The sequence below is a fragment of the Cannabis sativa genome, chromosome X (assembly GCF_029168945.1).
Source record: "Cannabis sativa cultivar Pink pepper isolate KNU-18-1 chromosome X, ASM2916894v1, whole genome shotgun sequence".
Classification (NCBI taxonomy): Eukaryota; Viridiplantae; Streptophyta; class Magnoliopsida; order Rosales; family Cannabaceae; genus Cannabis; species Cannabis sativa.
The window spans coordinates 16,112,653-16,129,884 of NC_083610.1; the positions used below are offsets into that span (position 1 = coordinate 16,112,653).

The window sequence follows — 17,232 nt, forward strand, 5'->3', positions numbered from 1 at the left end:
GATGGGGACCATCCAGCTGGGTTCTTGCCCAACCGTTTGTGTGGTCTCTTTTATTTTGATGCTTGGCTCTGCCAAGCGTTCCACTGGTACTACCCCCAGTTCTTCGATTTCACTGTCCGAGGCTAACTTAGCCAGACAGTCCGCATGAGCATTCTTCTCTCGGGGGATTCTTTCTACTTTGTAGTCCGTGAACTCGTGGAGCAGTTCTCGGACTATTGCTACGTACGCGGCCATCCGTTCGCCGCGAGTTTGGTATTCTCCGGAAACTTGGTTTACGACCAGCTGAGAATCACTGTAGACTTCCACTCTCTTGGCTCCTACAGCTTTAGCCAATTTTAGCCCTGCTATCAGGGCCTCATATTCGGCTTCATTATTCGAAGCTGCGAAGTTGAATCGGAGTGCCGCCTGGAGCCGCAATCCATTAGGTGATATCATAGCCACTCCGGCTCCTGAACCATTCTCATTAGAAGCTCCGTCCACAAATACTCTCCAAGTGGGGATTGGTGGTTCCGGTGTATTGACTGTTGCCTCGGCTTCATTGCATTCGGTGATGAAGTCTGCCAAGGCTTGGCCTTTTATGGAAATCTGGGGCACGTAATGTAAGTCGAACTGACTCAGCTCCATCGCCCACTTGAGGAGTCTTCCGGATGCTTCAGGCTTCTGGAGAACTTGCCGGAGCGGATGATTGGTCAAGATTCTGATCGGATGGGCTTGGAAGTATGGTCTCAACTTCCTTGATGCCATCAGGAGGCAGAATACTAATTTTTCAATGACCGGGTACCTTGTCTCAGCCCCTACCATGCACTTACTAACATAGTACACGGGGTGCTGAATTTTTTCTTCCTCCCGGACCAGTGCAGCGCTGACCGCATGCTCGGAGACGGCCAAGTAAAGGAACAAGTCTTCTCCAAGGACGAGTTTTGATAGGATAGGAGGTTTGGCCATGTGGTCTTTTAACCTTTTGAATGCCTCCTCGCATTCATCCGACCATTCGAACTTTTGGCATTTCTTCAGTATGTTGAAGAAGGGTATGCACTTGTCCGTGGATCGTGAGATAAAGCGGCTCAATGCGGCTACCTTTCCGGTCAAGCTCTGCACGTCTTTATGTTTCTTGGGGGATGGCATGTCCAGGAGAGCTTGGATTTTCTCCGGGTTCGCTTCGATCCCCCTTTGACTGACTATGAAGCCCAGGAATTTTCCCGACTTGACCCCGAAGGTACATTTTTTCGGATTGAGCTTCATGCCGTATCTCCGGACGACTTCGAAACATTCTTCTAAGTCGTTCGCATGGCTATTGCATGCTTTGGATTTGACGAGCATGTCGTCTACATATACCTCCATGTTTCGTCCCAGGAGGCTTTTAAACATCCGGTTAACCATTCTTTGATAGGTTGCTCCGGCGTTTTTCAGTCCGAAAGGCATGACTAGGTAACAGTATACCCCCTTATCGGTCCTGAAGCTAGTGCACTCCTGGTCTGCCGTATGCATTTTTATTTGGTTGTACCCAGCATAGGCATCCATGAAAGACAACAGCTTAAATCCGGACGTGGCGTCTACCATCTGGTCGATCCTGGGTAGCGGGAAGCAGTCCTTTGGGCAGGCTTTGTTTAGATCTGTGAAATCTATACAAACTCGCCAAGTCCCGTTCGGCTTTGGTACCAGGACTGGATTGGCCAGCCATTCCGGATAGTATACGTCGCGGATCATGCCATTGGACAAAAGTTTGTCCACCTCTTTCTCTAAGGCCTCGGCTTTCACCGAGTCGAGCGGGCGTCTCTTTTGCTGTACAGGGGGCATGTCCGGGTTGACATTGAGTACATGGGTGATGACATGAGGGCTGATGCCGGTCATGTCTTCTTGGCGCCATGCAAAGATGTCGATGGCGCCCTTCAGTGTTTTTATTATTTTATCTTTTTCCTCCGGATCCAGGCTCTTCCCTATCCGGAGTACTTTGGTGGAGTCGTCGTCGCACACTGGTATTTCTTCGACGTCCTCCATTGGTTCCACGACCCTTTCGGACCCTATGCGAGGATCCAACTCATCCTCTTCAGCCTTCTCTATCTCAGGGGGCCCCCGGACCATGAGTACTGGTAGGTGGGTGGCAACATTGTAACATTGCCTGGCCTCTCCCTGATTTCCCCTCACCGTTCCGATTCCGGCCTCCTGGGTAGGGAATTTTAGGCATAGATGTCGGATTGAAGTAATTGCACCAAAGTCGACGAGGGCCGGTCGGCCTAGGATTGCGTTGTAGGCTGTTGGACAGTCTACCACCACGAAGGTGCAATACTTAAATGTGCTCTGGGGGGTATCCGGGCATAGGGTAACTGGGAGCCTGACTTTTCCCATCGGGATTAGCGTCGTCCCGTTAAACCCTGTGAGTTGTGATCCACTAGGCGAGAGGTCCCGGTCGGTCAACCCTATTGCAGTGAAGGCTTCTTTGAAGAGCAGGTTCACGGAACTCCCATTGTCAATCAGGACCCTAGCCACCACTTTATTTGCGATGGGGGTCTCTATGACCAGCGGGTCGTGGTGAGGAAAACGCACCGTCTTGGCGTCTTCCTCTGTGAACGTTATGGGCTGGTCCATTAGCCGAGGCCTTTGAGCCGGGAGTTGAGTAACCTCCCACACCTTACTGTGTCTTGCGGCCTCGGCATATCTTTTTCGCTCCTTGCGAGTGTTTCCTCCGATATGGGGACCTCACGGAGATCATGGCTACCCGTCCATTAGGCCGGGGCGGTAGTCCGGGGATATGCTGGGTGTCACTGCGGGAGCGGTGGAGGCAATACTCTGTTGTACCCCCCGGCGTTCCGGAGGCATACCCCGCCACGCCCCGGATTAAGGTGGGGCAACCTACTTTTGATCCACTCATAGAGGTGGCCCAAACGGATCAAATTTTCAATCTCGTCTTTGAGATTTTTACACTCATTGGTGCTATGACCAATGTCGTTGTGGTACTCGCATCTTTTACTCAGATCTCTCCGGGAGCTATCTTTGTACAACGGCTGGGGCCTCCGGTAGTGCGTATTTTGCCTAGTGGCAAAATATACACGTTCCTGAGAGTCTGTGAGCTCTGTGTACTGAGTATATTGGGGAGTGTACCCCTTCTTTTGGCGCTTCTCTCCCGTTCGGGTGCTGCCCTTGGAGGACCTTTTGCTCCTCGACCCCTGGGTAGGGCCTGCTAAGCTAGCAGTCGGGGCAGCCTGTGAAGGAGTTCGTCCATTCACCCCGGACGGGTTGCCGTAATGGGAAGATGCCGGTGCCAAAGCTTGACCACTCGGCAATATCCGGGAGTAGCGGAGAACGCGTATGCCACTTGCGGGTGGAGTTGCGGTCGGGACGATGCCCGAGGGCGACACTCCTGGCATGTATCCCGCTATCCCGGTGGGATAGTAGCCTCCGTAAGCCACGATTTGGGCTTCTTCGAGGTTAATATATTTTTGGACTCGCTTCTGGAAGTCCTGAAGGCTAGCAGCGCCTTCTTGCTGCAACTCGTTCCAGAAGGGAGTCACAGTGCGGATTCCCGCTTGGAGAAGCGCAAGCTGTTGGCCGTCGTCGACCTTCTTGGTCTTCGAGGCTTCCTCTCGGAACCTCTTGATGTAATTCTTCAAGGTCTCGGTGGGCAGTTGCTTGATGTTGGTCAAGGCACTAACCTCCAAGTTGACCTTCTGGCGGCGACAAATTGTCTCGGAAGTTGGTTTGGAGTTTGTTCCAGCAACCCACCGATCCTGGTTCCAATTTTTTGAACCATTCCTCTGCTGATCCGCTCAGAGTGAGGGGGAAGCACAAGCATTTGGCGTCATTGCTGACCCGCATGACTTTCATGACACGGTTGAACCGTGACAAGTGATCACTGGGGTCGGAGTTCCCAGTATATGCCGCCATTTCGGGCATCTTGAAGTTTTTAGGGAGCTCCGCCTCCAGGATATGTTTGGCACAAGGCTCCCGATCTTCACTGTCCGAGTCGGAGTCGTCTCCCTTCTGCCTCCGGGAGACTCGAGCAATATCTTTTCGAAGTATGGCAAGTTCCGCCATAATCCCTTCGTTTACAATACCCGAGGAGACCACGGGCCTGTATCTTTTTTGGTCAAGGTGATCCCGGAGGTCACCTTGATTCCCATTGATTTGATTCCTCAGATCAATGGGAGGACATCTCTGTCCTCTTCTTCCTCTACCCCCTGGTTCCTGGTGCACGGAAACGCTTTTTCGGTCCCCTCGATCCTGAGGGCCAAGACTCCCTCTTTGGGGCTTGCCCCTATGCGGACCTTTCCCTTTAGGGAAATCTGAGCGGACCCTTCGCGGATCCTGCACCTTTTTCTTTCGTCCAGGGGTAGAAGTAGGGTTTTTTGTTTGGTTTTCCTCAGCAGGGTGCCTTATAGGGCTAGGTTCCCTAGGTCTTTGCTGCTGGGAGTTAGGCGAAGACGTCGCTGGCTCCCCGTCGAGCCCAGCTGCCATCGCCTTGGGATGCACGTGGATACCAGCTGCCTCCATGGCTTTCTGCATGGCTAGCATCACTTCCTGCATTTTTTGATTTTGCACTTTCTGGGCTTCGATCTCAGTTTCATGATCGATAGCTTTTTGTCTAAGGAGCACCAACTTCGAGTAGCTTCCTCCGTCATAGGCATACTCGCCGAGGTGTTCCTCGTAGTTCTCGTCGGGAACTATCTCTTCTTCTTCTTCCTCGGACTCCTCTGCTGCCCTTGAGGCTACATCTTCCTCATTGGGATCTTGAGCGTCTTCTAGAGGGCGAGGATGACGTGTAGCTCTTGTCTCCACCATTGTTGTGAAGTCAAATGCTTGTTATGTAGCAGCTTTCCTCAGCTCTCAATGAAAGCACCAAAATGTTGACCGAGGTTTTCGGCAACTATTAAAATATGATTATAATGAAGAGCTGTAAGAAAGTAAGATGAAGATTTTTTACGTGGTTGGGGCGTTAATGAGCCTTAGTCCACGAGCCTCTGTTATTAATGGATGTATTTAATACAGATTCTACACTTGAGAGAATGTCTTTCTCTTAAATACAGAGAATGTTCTTGGTGAGTATTTTCTCTTCTTGCTCTTTTGCAAACCAAGATTCTCGACCCCATTAAATGAGCTTTGAGGGGGTATTTATAGTGTTTTGGTGGGGTAATCCCTAGAATTGTTCTTACACATGTATATGTAAGTATCCATAAAGTTGGGCATTTCCAATGAATAAACCATGGGTGATGCATGGTCAAATCCCTAGGTGCTGTAGGGCTTTTATGAAGAATGTCCTTTTTGCCTTGTGATTGACGTGACTCTTCGCAGAGTAGCCGTCGCTAGACTTAAATGATCATTACTGTAGCGCTGCTGTTCGGGGGTTGTGCCGTCAGACTTTATTGCGTGTTACAGTCTCAACACGCTTCCTCCCATGCAGCATTAAATGCGACTTGATTGCTCGGGAGAGACCTGACATATCCCGGAGAGCCTTCACGCTATACTAGCTTCCTGGAGTACCTTGTACTCCGGGTGCCTCCTCCGGGACCCATGCTAGCAGCGCTTCCTTGTGGCGCACAAAGACTTAGTAAATGTTTACCAGTTATCTGATCCACGTGTCCCCTCTCGACTGGTCCACGTATTTTGGGCGAATTCTGGAGCAACAACATACATTCATCAAATAACACATAAACTAACATGAACACATCCAAAACAACTCAATTAACATATTCATTGTTTAAAATTTATATTACATGAAAGTAAATCATTACCATGGCTCTGATACAAGTTGTTGATAATAATTTACCAGGATCTAGATTTACTAACAAGTATGTTAAATTAACATCCTAAGTATGAATATCTCTACAACAATAAAATTAAACACACATAAGAGTTTAGAAAATCTTACATTGATTGCAGCAGAATGATATGACTCTTTCCACTCAGATCTCTAACCCTTGTTTCTTTTTGTCGCAGGGTATTATCAAGATCTAAGCATGGATCTCTTTCTCTCATTTGGGTTTGGTTACCACTATCTTACCCACTATGATTGAGTACTTGACTTGCTATATGTGTGCATGACACTCTATCACTATAGGGCGACTATGAAGAACAATGAAGGAAGCTTGAAAATTATATAGAAGGTGTCTTTCATCTACTAGTTGTCCGACAAAAAAAAACTAGGTTTGATTTGGTTAAAGGCAATAGTTAAGTTGGATGAGATGAGAGCATCATGTTCTTTTTATAGTATTTCAACTAGTTGTAAACCGTCTATAGAGAATCATTGATTAATTTTAAAAGAAATAATGGATAATTCATATCATATCTATATTTTGTATATAGAGCGTTTTATGAAATTAGGTGTGTAATTTCAAGTCTAAAGTGGAGTCGTGAGGAATCAATAAGTTATGAAATTTATTTGTTAAATTTCCAATTTATCTTCTTGAGACCCTAAATTTTATTGGCCCATAGTCCATGTATTATGGGGTAAGTTAAAAAATACCACTTTTATTAATCAATTAATCAAATTTACCTCTAATTTTATATTTATTTGAAACATACCTCTTTTTATATGTATTGTACCCAAAATACCCTGACATAAGAGAGTCACATGGGGAGTATCTTGAAGTGACAGGGGCAAAATTTGTACAATGTTTTAAAAAAGAGGTAAAAATGATAGACTTTAAAAAAGAGGGTAAAAATAAAAGAGGACAATATAAAAAGAGTATAGAGTGTAATTTCCTCCCGTAAAATATCAAGTCATAAGTCTCGATAATTGATTTGTTATTAATTAATTATGACTTACATTATTAACTTATTCAATTTTGAGAATTTTTATGCTAAGTAAAAGTAGAAAAAAAAAAGTAAATAAAAAATATTTTATTAATCTTGATATTTTTTTTTTGTTAAATTAATAAAAATATTTAAATTATGTTTTATTTAATAATTATTAGTAATTATTAAATTAAATTATTATTTAAATACAAAAAATAATTAATTGTGGTAAAAATAAAAAGAAAATACATTTTAAGTCCTATAAACTTTAGATAAATGAAGATGAAAAATTCCATGGCCCATATTTTATATGAAAACTCAGTCCAATAGTTTTCCTTGGTAACCAAAGAAATATCTATTTATAATTTATTTAATTAATTATTATTTTATTTTTTTTTTGAAAGGTTGAGCTACTCTTTGGCTATAAAGATTAGAGAGTTATTCCTTACCAATTTCTCCAAGAGATTATACTTACAAAGTATCTATTACAGACTAATCTCAGATCTGCTAAGATCGATCGATCATTCAATCCTCACAACATTTATCTCACATCCCATATAATTCACTCTATGTGTCACAAGAGAAAGCTGAGCCAACTACCAAGAATGTCCTCCCAAATTTGTAACAAGAAAAGAAACTAACCAATAACTAATTGAGTAGTTGTGTTATTATAATACTACAGAATCACATCATTAATGGCCATATGATATATTGTGGTCACAATCGGCCCAAGTATTGAGTAGCTTGGGCATTAATTGGACAACACCTCTATTTTTCAAGGTCCAATTTATTTATTTATTTTTTAAGAAAATACCTATTTTTTTCTTTATTTTTTTTATTAAGGGTAAATACTATTTTAAACTCTGTGTTTTGTAAAAGTTATCAATTAGACCCTTATTAATTGACAAAATAGACCTTATATTTTTCAAAATAGTAAAAATAGGACATTGAGCTCAATTTTTAACAATTTTATTTTTTAATATAACCAACTTTAAGACAATTTCTAATACGAACAGTTGCAGAAAATGTAACCAGTTTTATCATAATATCTCTAGATCAGATTATTATTAAGTTTTATTTTGACATAAAATCAGTTCAGGGTCCTATTTGTACAATTTTAAAAAATATAGGGTCTATTTTGTAGTTTAACAAAATAGAGGGTCTAATTTATAACTTTTACAAAACACAGGATCTAAAATAATATTTACCCTTCTATAAACATACCTAAATAAATAAATAAAAGAGTTGGTAATGTAATTGTAGTCTTAATGTAGATAATTTGTTTCTTTTCAATTAAAGTTTAATTTTAAACTTTTGCACAAGATCTCCAAAATATTTGGGTCGACCTGATTGTGGTGGTACTTAATGGTTAATAAATAGTTAACCCAAAAATTTATAAATACTAAATAATTGATGTTAATAATGGGAAATGATTTGGAATTATTTCATAAATACTCAAAACAACCAAAAATTTATTGTGCTTACGGAATTTTGAGTTTTTTTTTTCACATTTTTACAAAATATTTTTGTTACAGACTATTGTTTACATGTTGTTTTCTTTTTTTTTTTTTAAAGAAAAAAATCTGTTATTTACACGTTGCGAAAATATGGTATAACATTTGCGATAACATTAAAATAATACAAAATCTTAAACATATAAATAAAAGAGTTTGTAAAAATGTAAGAAAAGTGATATGATATGTAACCTAAATAATTGAGACACACTTTCTAACCTAGAATGATATGTAATTAATTTTATTCATATAATTAAAATTGATATGGTCTCACTTAACAATATAAATGAATAATATTTAATGTGTATGGTTATATGTAACAATTGTATACAATTTGAGTGTGGATCTAGCATTATCTATTATTATAATAATAAGAATAATTATCATTTTTGTTCTTAAATTTTTTATACTATACTAAGTTGTGCTTTTTATAGTATAAAGCTCGGTAATAATATACCACTTGAGGAGGCTAGCTCAAGTGGCTATAAGGGGGTGCGTGTGTATTGGAGGTCCTGGGTTTGAGTCCCAAGTTATGCTGATGTAATATATAAACATTTAAATCAAAAAAAAAAAAAAAGCTCGGTAATAATATCCATCAAAATTCAACTTTTATAGTAACATGATCTTTTTATTATATTCTATTCAATTTTATTGTGAAACTAGTGACGCGGTGAATAATATATTTGATAAATAGATACAAATTAAATATCTTTTACTAGTTTTACTTTAATGATTAAAAATTTAAATAAAATATTAATTATAATAAAAAATAAAATCTCTTTTAATCTATTATTTATTAACATAAAAATAATAAAAATATATTTAATATGTATTTATTTATTAATTATTATTTATTATTTCATTTATTTTAAAATAAAATTAAATAAAATGTGATAGAAAAATTATATTACTATAAATATTATATTTTAAAAAATATTATTAATTAATCGTACATTATATAAACACAAGTTAAACAAAAAATACTAATTATTATAATATAATAGCCACAACAGCCTAAAGAAGGACTTGATATTTACACTTTCCAATATAGGTCACTAAAAAACAAGATATAGCATATGTAGTGTACCCAAGTCTATTTCTAGAAACGGTTACTTGTTTCACTTTTGAGCACTACTTTCTTTTTTTGTCTTTCTTTACTTAAAAAGTCTACGATGTGAACATAATTATAAAATACAATTCATGTCTCTACCATGACTCTCAAGTGTCATTTAACTTAAACTTCTAAACCATTTTTATTTATAAAATTGGACTTGCCTTTCATGCCCTTTATATTTGCTTAACTTAAAGGTTCATGCTTTTTTATACTAGTTAGTAGTTAGCATAATTTGATACACAAATAACTATTTACCTATTATATTATATGGAATATGATTTTGTCTCGTTTTGTACTTTCATAGATTGTAATCCGTGATATACGGCAGCCGTCAGATGAGAAAATTATTTGATCTGATAGCTGAGATTGATCTGAAAGTAATTAGGATTAAAAAGTAAAAACGTACGCTAACACTTATTTAATATACCTAAGACCAATGTAATGTATCACAGAATACATTCCATAAAAATACATCACGAGACAAAATCGTATCCCTAAACATATCCCTATATTATTATTTCTATTAAATTGTACAAATCCAGGTTTCTCTTCTTACTTTCATAATATTTTAAGAGACACTTGTTCTATTTGTTAAAAAGACCAAATAAGCTGATGAGTGATGACACATATAGAAAATATAACATTTAAATCCAAACGGTAAACGATTAAAAAAAAAATAATAATATTAAATAACAGCACAACGTGGACTACCGTACCCAATAGCCATTGTCGTTTTGTGTAAGCAATACGTTATAGAATATTTTTTAATGCAGCCATAATTTTAATATTTTCCATAAAATAAAAAAAGGAAATATAATCACCTACAGCCACTTCCATTGATTATGTAATCTTTGCCGTTGATTTTATTGAATCTAGTCTTTAGGTCTTATGTTTTAGCGGTTGTGATTGGTCAAAAAGGTCAAACGAAAATATATGTTTCCTTTTTCTCCATAGTTTCTCTCTCTGGAATCTAAGTCTGCTCCTTCTGTCTATACTGTAACCGAACCAAAAGAAAAAAAAAAAAAAGAAACAGAAGAAGAAGAAGAAGAAAATCGATTATCAATGGTGTTGTTGCTCAATGCCCTAACCCTAGTTCGGACCATGAGGATTTCGACAAACGACTTGGTGTTGCAGGCTGAAGATATCCCCTTTGGGACGCCGTGGTGGTTCGTCTTCGCCGGAGTCTCATGCTTGCTAGTCCTGTTCGCCGGAATTATGTCTGGTCTAACTCTTGGATTAATGTCCCTCAATCTCGTCGAGCTCGAGATTCTCCAGCGTAGTGGTACCTCCTCCGAGAAAAAACAAGCCGGTCCGTCAATTTCCAACATTTTTTCTTTTTCTTTTTAAATTAAAAGTAAAATATTAATAATTGGGTAATTTATCGAGAAATTCATGCTTTGAAGGTGATGAACAGTGTTTAATTTGATTAATTTTATGGTTAATCTTGGTGTGGTGCAGCTACTATATTACCAGTGGTGCAAAAGCAACACCAGCTTTTAGTTACTTTGCTTCTTTGTAATGCTTGTGCCATGGAGGTAATTAATGATATTATAGCTTTCGAGAAACACTGTTTTGACAGCCATTTTAAGGTCAATAGGTTTAAATTTGTAATCAATGTGAATTGCACGGAAATGGGTTTATATTTTTATTTTTATAGATATGTGTATAAATATTTGTATGAGGACAAAATATACAGTATAGGAATGAACTTGAAGCATATTTGGGTGAAAAAGTATTAAGAAATTAAAATTACGAATGATTACAATTGTTAAATTATAAACTATTTCTGTTCGGTATAGTATTAATACTGAAATTGTCTTGTGAAATTATCTGGGAAAATAATAATAATAATCTAATTACTGAAATGGGGGTTGAATTTGACATTTATAATAATCTGTTATGGATTTGAAGAAGAACCCGAAATAATACTATTTTCACATATTTCTTTTGGGTTATTGGAAAACTCTTACATTCCACTGCTTGTGTGTAATCTTGTGTAACAAGAAAAATAAAGAACGTATAGCATTGTACTGATATCTACCCTGTTCTACATTTTTGCTTCTGCAGGCGCTTCCTATATATCTTGATAAGCTTTTCCATCCATTTGTTGCTGTTGTACTGTCTGTAACCTTTGTCCTAGCTTTTGGAGAGGTGTGGTTAATTTTTTTTCTTTCAAACTCTTTATGCTTTCCATGTAAGTGTTTTAGCTTTGGGTAGGACTAACATGTCTTACAATGTGGGAACAGATAATTCCACAGGCTATATGCTCAAGATATGGACTAGCGGTTGGTGCTAATTTTGTGGGGCTTGTACGCATTCTGATGATAATATGTTACCCAATTTCGTACCCAATTGGAAAGGTAAGCACCAAACCTTGAGTTTTCTTTGGGAATTTACCTGACATCGTGATTGATTTATTGCATTATGATTACTATGCTTTTTTACGTTCTTTGGAATGAAATCTACTCCTTTATATCAGTTATGAGTGAGTACTTTTATTGTGTAGGATTTTAAATTCTTGCTTTAAGAAGAAATTAGTTTTGTTTATATTTAAAAATTTGCAACCGGAATGATCTCGAAGATGAATTTGTGGAAACTTCCAATAGTTTTAAGGAAATTGACAGAATACATAATCAATTGCTTGTCTAATTTAAAAATATCTTTAATCGATTTTAATTCTGTCCCGTCTCAAGCAGTTCCTGAACTCAACTTGTTTTCAGGTTCTGGATGCTGTTCTAGGGCACAACGAAGTTTTATTTAGGCGAGCTCAGTTGAAAGCCCTTGTCTCTATCCATGGCAAAGAGGTAGCCACCTTTATCTAGAAAACTCTGTGATGGGCCACCACATGTACTATTCGATATTAGTTATCTTGAAACGACAACCTTTACTAGAAATGATAATGAGTCCCTCTAAATGTTTGAATTGGGAAGAAATCTGTTGGTGTTGTTTCACTAATTTGTTTGTCTCATGGCTTAGGCTGGCAAAGGTGGTGAACTCTCGCATGATGAAACAACAATTATCAGTGGAGCACTTGATTTAACAGAAAAGGTAGCTACTGTGATTTAAGGATTCCCTTATGTACTTTGAGAATTTTCCTTTGTAACTACAGTACTTGTTTTTAAATACTTATCTCTCTGCTGAGGTGAATCTTTCATGTATCACGTTGCCACTTAAAAGAGAAACTATAATGTCCTTCTGAGTTGGAGAGTGTCGTCTGATAAATCGAATACATCCGCTATATAGCATATATACGAAGTTTCTCTTTTTTAATACTTCTTAATACTGTACATATGAAGCAACTTTAATAAACTGTTGACTCTTTTAGGGTTTCATTATCCAATGTTAATGGTTTTATTACGTAGACAAAAGAATTCGATGACCTTCATGACGTGATAGTTAATGATTATGAGCATGTATCTTTTATATTAGAAACCTTATTTATTTTGTGTTTATTTTGCATTGTCTATAAACAATAAAATGTAAACAAAGCTTTTTTGAGGTGTGTAGACTGCAGAGGAAGCTATGACACCTATTGAATCAACATTTTCCTTGGATGTCAGCTCCAAATTAGACTGGTGAGTTTTAGATTCAGATTGTTACTACACTATTGTTTTTTTGTTTCCTATGTCTAGGTGCCATTGTTGTATTTAAGGTCACTTTTACTTTTTTTTTTTGGATTGGTAAATCTGTGTAGTTCATATTCATATATTTCAGATTGAACTTGGATTTTGTTATCCTTTTGCACAATTTTTTCATTCTTTTATAAAAAATGAAGAATTTTATGAGGCACAAGATGTTAGGTGATTGTGGGTGGAGTGGGGGTTGGGGTGGCTTAGTTTTTATTGTTAATACTCTGTATAGAATGCAGTGTGATCATTTTGTATAAATCGGTATGTGATGTGTCCTACGGCATATTTGCTCATTTCTCAATGAAGTTTATTATATCATATGTTCCCTATTTTACATTGCAGGGAAGCAATTGGAAAAATTCTGGCACGTGGCCATAGTCGAGTCCCTGTCTATTCTGGGAATCCAAAAAACATTATTGGGCTTTTGCTGGTCTCTCTCTCTCTCTCTCTCTCTCTCTCTCTCTCTCTCTCTCTCTCTCTCTCTCTCTCTCTCTCTCTCTCTCTCTCTCTCTGTGTGTGTGTGTGTAGACACATTATTCCTGACATTTTGGCTCCAGCTCATTTTGATATATTTACATATTGTAATTAATATTCCTTTGGGGTTTAGGTGAAAAATCTTCTCACAGTTCGGGCAGAGACAGAGACTCCAGTAAGTGCTGTCTCCATTCGGAGAATTCCTAGGTGTGCCCTTTTCTCCTCATCATCACTCATGTTTTAATATCTTTCAAAAGTCTGACCTTCTCATGCTTGAATTTACCAGGGTCCCAGCAGACATGCCACTGTATGATATTCTTAACGAGTTTCAGAAAGGAAGTAGTCATATGGCTGCTGTTGTGAAGGTTAAAGGAATGAGCAAACGCCCTCACCCTGATTTTGATGGAGAGAAAATTGAGGAAGACATGGTCACAAATGCAAAATCTCTTCTGACAACTCCCTTGCTTAAAAATAAAATGTACAGCGATAAATCAGTAAGTGTTGTTGTTGACATTGAGAAAGCTCCAAGATCCTTGCCAAACAAACAAACCTTTCAACAAAATGGTTTTACAACAAATGGGTTGCCACCCTTATCAGAAGATATTGAAGATGGAGAAGTCATCGGAATAATCACCCTGGAAGATGTTTTTGAAGAACTTTTACAAGTAATCTATGCTTTCACCATAACAATAACAGTAACAATAATGGCTTCTAAGAGTTTACCCTGTTTTTCAATATAATTTGTCTTTAAATGTTGTTGCACATTTATGATACTTGTCAATTGTGCATGGTTTCTGCTGATTTTCTTCCCAAATGCAGGAAGAAATTGTAGACGAGACAGATGTATACATAGACGTGCATAAAAGGTAAACTGAGATCTGTTTTCTCAATTCTCACTATCTTTTTCTCAACTTGCTAAACGATTAACCAACTTAAAAAACTGGTCTTAACATCTTCAGAATACGTGTGGCGGCTGCTGCTGCTGCTTCGTTTGTGGCACGAGCTCCATCAAATCGCAGACTGGTTGGTCCCAAACCTGCTGTAAGTTAACTTCTTTCCTGTTCATTCCATGTCGATTGTCTGAGAACCTTAAGTTGGATAAGGAGAGCAATAATCTACATGACAATATAACTAATGCGTATATATATATATATAAATTTGCAAATGGTGTGTCAAATCTTGTATTGTCAATTCTTGAATATCCATTTCTCATTTATCACACAAGGGAAAACATAACTTCAAAATATTACTAATTTTTCCTCACAATTGTGCAACTCAAATGAAACTAAAATGGCCTCTGAACATATCTTAATTATCCTTTTAGGGAGTTCAAAGTAAGCCAGGGCAAGCCCCGAGAAAATCTGCTGACGATGATCCCCCTATCATTAGGATTGCAAGGGAATCCAATGACTCTTCTGCAGGTGACAAGAGATGACTCCAATCCCAGATGGTATATTAGGGAGTCATGTCACCCTCTCTCATTGTCTTGTTGCCACCAAGTTATGGTTTTTGTCAACTAAAAGCTCTGACCACTTGTAAGTTGTATTATGGGTTGTGTAGATTTTAGTGCGTACATATTCTCAATATGTGGGTATAGTATGTTCATTAATAGTTTTTTTTTTCTTCAAGTCTAGAACCACTTGTTTGGTATGTAACAAGTATCTTAAATTTAAACGAGTAGTGATGCTTAGCTTCATTCTGTGCATTACTTTTCACGTCACGTTCCTTGTCATTTTTGAGACCTAAAATATGAAGAGCAAATATTATGTAAAAATATTGTTGGTTTTCACTATTACTTTCAATTAAATTAATTAAGGGTAAATACTATTTTGGATCTTGTGTTTTACAAAAGTTATCAATTTAACTTTCTGTTTTGTTAAATGACAAAATGGACTTTGTATTTTTTAAAATAGTACAAATAGGATTTTGAACTGACTTTTTATCAAAACAAATTTAATAATAATATAATCTAAAAGTGTTATAATAAAACTGTTTACATTTTTTATATTTGTTGTTCGTGTTAAGAATTATCTTCAAGTTAGTACCCAAAGTTTTAAGTTTGTAAGCGGCATAAACCCAATGTTTATTTTTAGCGGCATAAGTACCCAATGTTTGTAAAACTGTAATTTTCCTCTAGTTTTGTCAGTATAAATTCCGTTTTGCATTTATTAAATGAACATTTTGGAAGTAACTGATACTACATGTTTCTGTCTAGACCGAATAATGAAAAATCTGGACCTTATATGTGGTCTGTTTAAGAAAATAATAGAGTTTGTATTGACGAAATTAGAGAAAAATTACAGTTTTACAAACATTGGGTACTTATGCTGCTAAAAATAAACATTGAGATTATGCCACTTACAAACTTGAAACTTTGGGTATTTATGCCGCTATTTACCAAAAAAAAAAATAGTCAAAAATTAAGCTCAGGGTCTTATTTTTACTATTTTGAAAATATATGATTTATTTTATCATTTAACAAAATAGAAGGTCCAATCAGTAATTTTTACAAAGTACAAAGTTCAAAATCATATTTAATCATTAATTAATAAAGTCTTTGTCCATATTTTGTTTACAGCTTTATGTATTGTTTCCTCCCATATCAGGTAGGAGGGCCTTATGTATAAAGTCACTTCATTTTGAGGTTTGACATTCCTCACATGAGACAAAATCAATTAAACTATAACAGTAGCTAAAGTGACTTGGTAGAACCGGTTTATTAACATGATGTGAATAATTTGTTGTCAAGAAAAAAAATATTTTGTTTTTACTTTTATTTATTTGAAATTAAGTCATCTTTTAGGGGAGCATGTATGCTAACATGGTAAGAAAAAAAAAAATTCTATGTGCTCTATAATTGATGTTTTTTTTTTTCAAAACCAATTCTATAAGGGTTAAATACCATTTTGGACCCTCTGTTTTACAAAAGTTACCAATGGGGCCCTGTGTTTTGTTAAATGACAAAATGGACCCTGTATTTTCAAAAATAGTACAAATAAGACCCTGAATTAATTTTTTTGTCAAAATAAAGTTTAATTATATTCCGATCTAAAAGTGCTATATGACAAAATTGTTTACATTTTTTGTATCTGTTCGTATTAAACATTGTTTTCAAGTTGGTTGTATTAAAAAAAAAGTTATCAAAAATTAAGCTCAGGGTCCTATTTTTACTATTTTAGAAAATACAGTGTCTATTTTGTCATTTAACAAAACACAGGGTCCAATCTGTAACTTTTGCAAAACACAAGGTCCAAAATGGTATTTGTTTACCCTATTTTTTAAAAGTAAAATAAATCATTTGTGTTATATAAGCTATTCAAACAATATATAGTACACCCTTTTAAGAGGTGTTTTTTTTTATTTTGGCATATATAAAAAAATTTAATTTATTTTTTTAGGAATTATTTCACAAATACATAAAAACAACAAAAAAAATTATAAAAATATGGTTTTACAAAATTTTAAATATTTTTTATGATTTTTTTGATTTTATTTACAGAAAATACGGTCTTTTTATGTTGTACTCTTGTTAATTTGTTGTTGATCTTTTGTTATCAATATGTTATTTTTTGTTGTTATTTTCATGTTACTTTCATGTAGTTTTCTTGTTGTTTTTGTGTTGTTTCTATACAAAACCGTAAAAATGTAAAAAAAAAAAAAAAAAAACTTTAAATGTAAAAGTATTTTTTTTACAAAAAATAGTGCCTTATGTAATTATTATTTTTTTTTTTTTTTTAATGATTGTGTATGTTGTAGTAAGGGAAAATGGGGG

General features: G+C 36.5%; 1 protein-coding gene across 1 annotated transcript; it reads left to right on the forward strand.

The window, feature by feature from the left end:
- The first annotated feature begins 10,146 nt into the window (after positions 1-10,146).
- Positions 10,147-15,156, forward strand: LOC115703268 (putative DUF21 domain-containing protein At1g03270). The gene is made up of 13 exons (XM_030630773.2): positions 10,147-10,666; positions 10,816-10,892; positions 11,425-11,508; positions 11,604-11,717; positions 12,078-12,161; positions 12,334-12,405; positions 12,865-12,932; positions 13,329-13,416; positions 13,594-13,667; positions 13,747-14,125; positions 14,280-14,326; positions 14,420-14,501; positions 14,785-15,156. Exons 1-13 carry the CDS (start codon positions 10,420-10,422, stop codon positions 14,893-14,895), a joined length of 1,527 nt encoding a protein of 508 aa, XP_030486633.2. The 5' UTR covers positions 10,147-10,419; the 3' UTR covers positions 14,896-15,156.
- Positions 15,157-17,232: the final 2,076 nt, after the last annotated feature.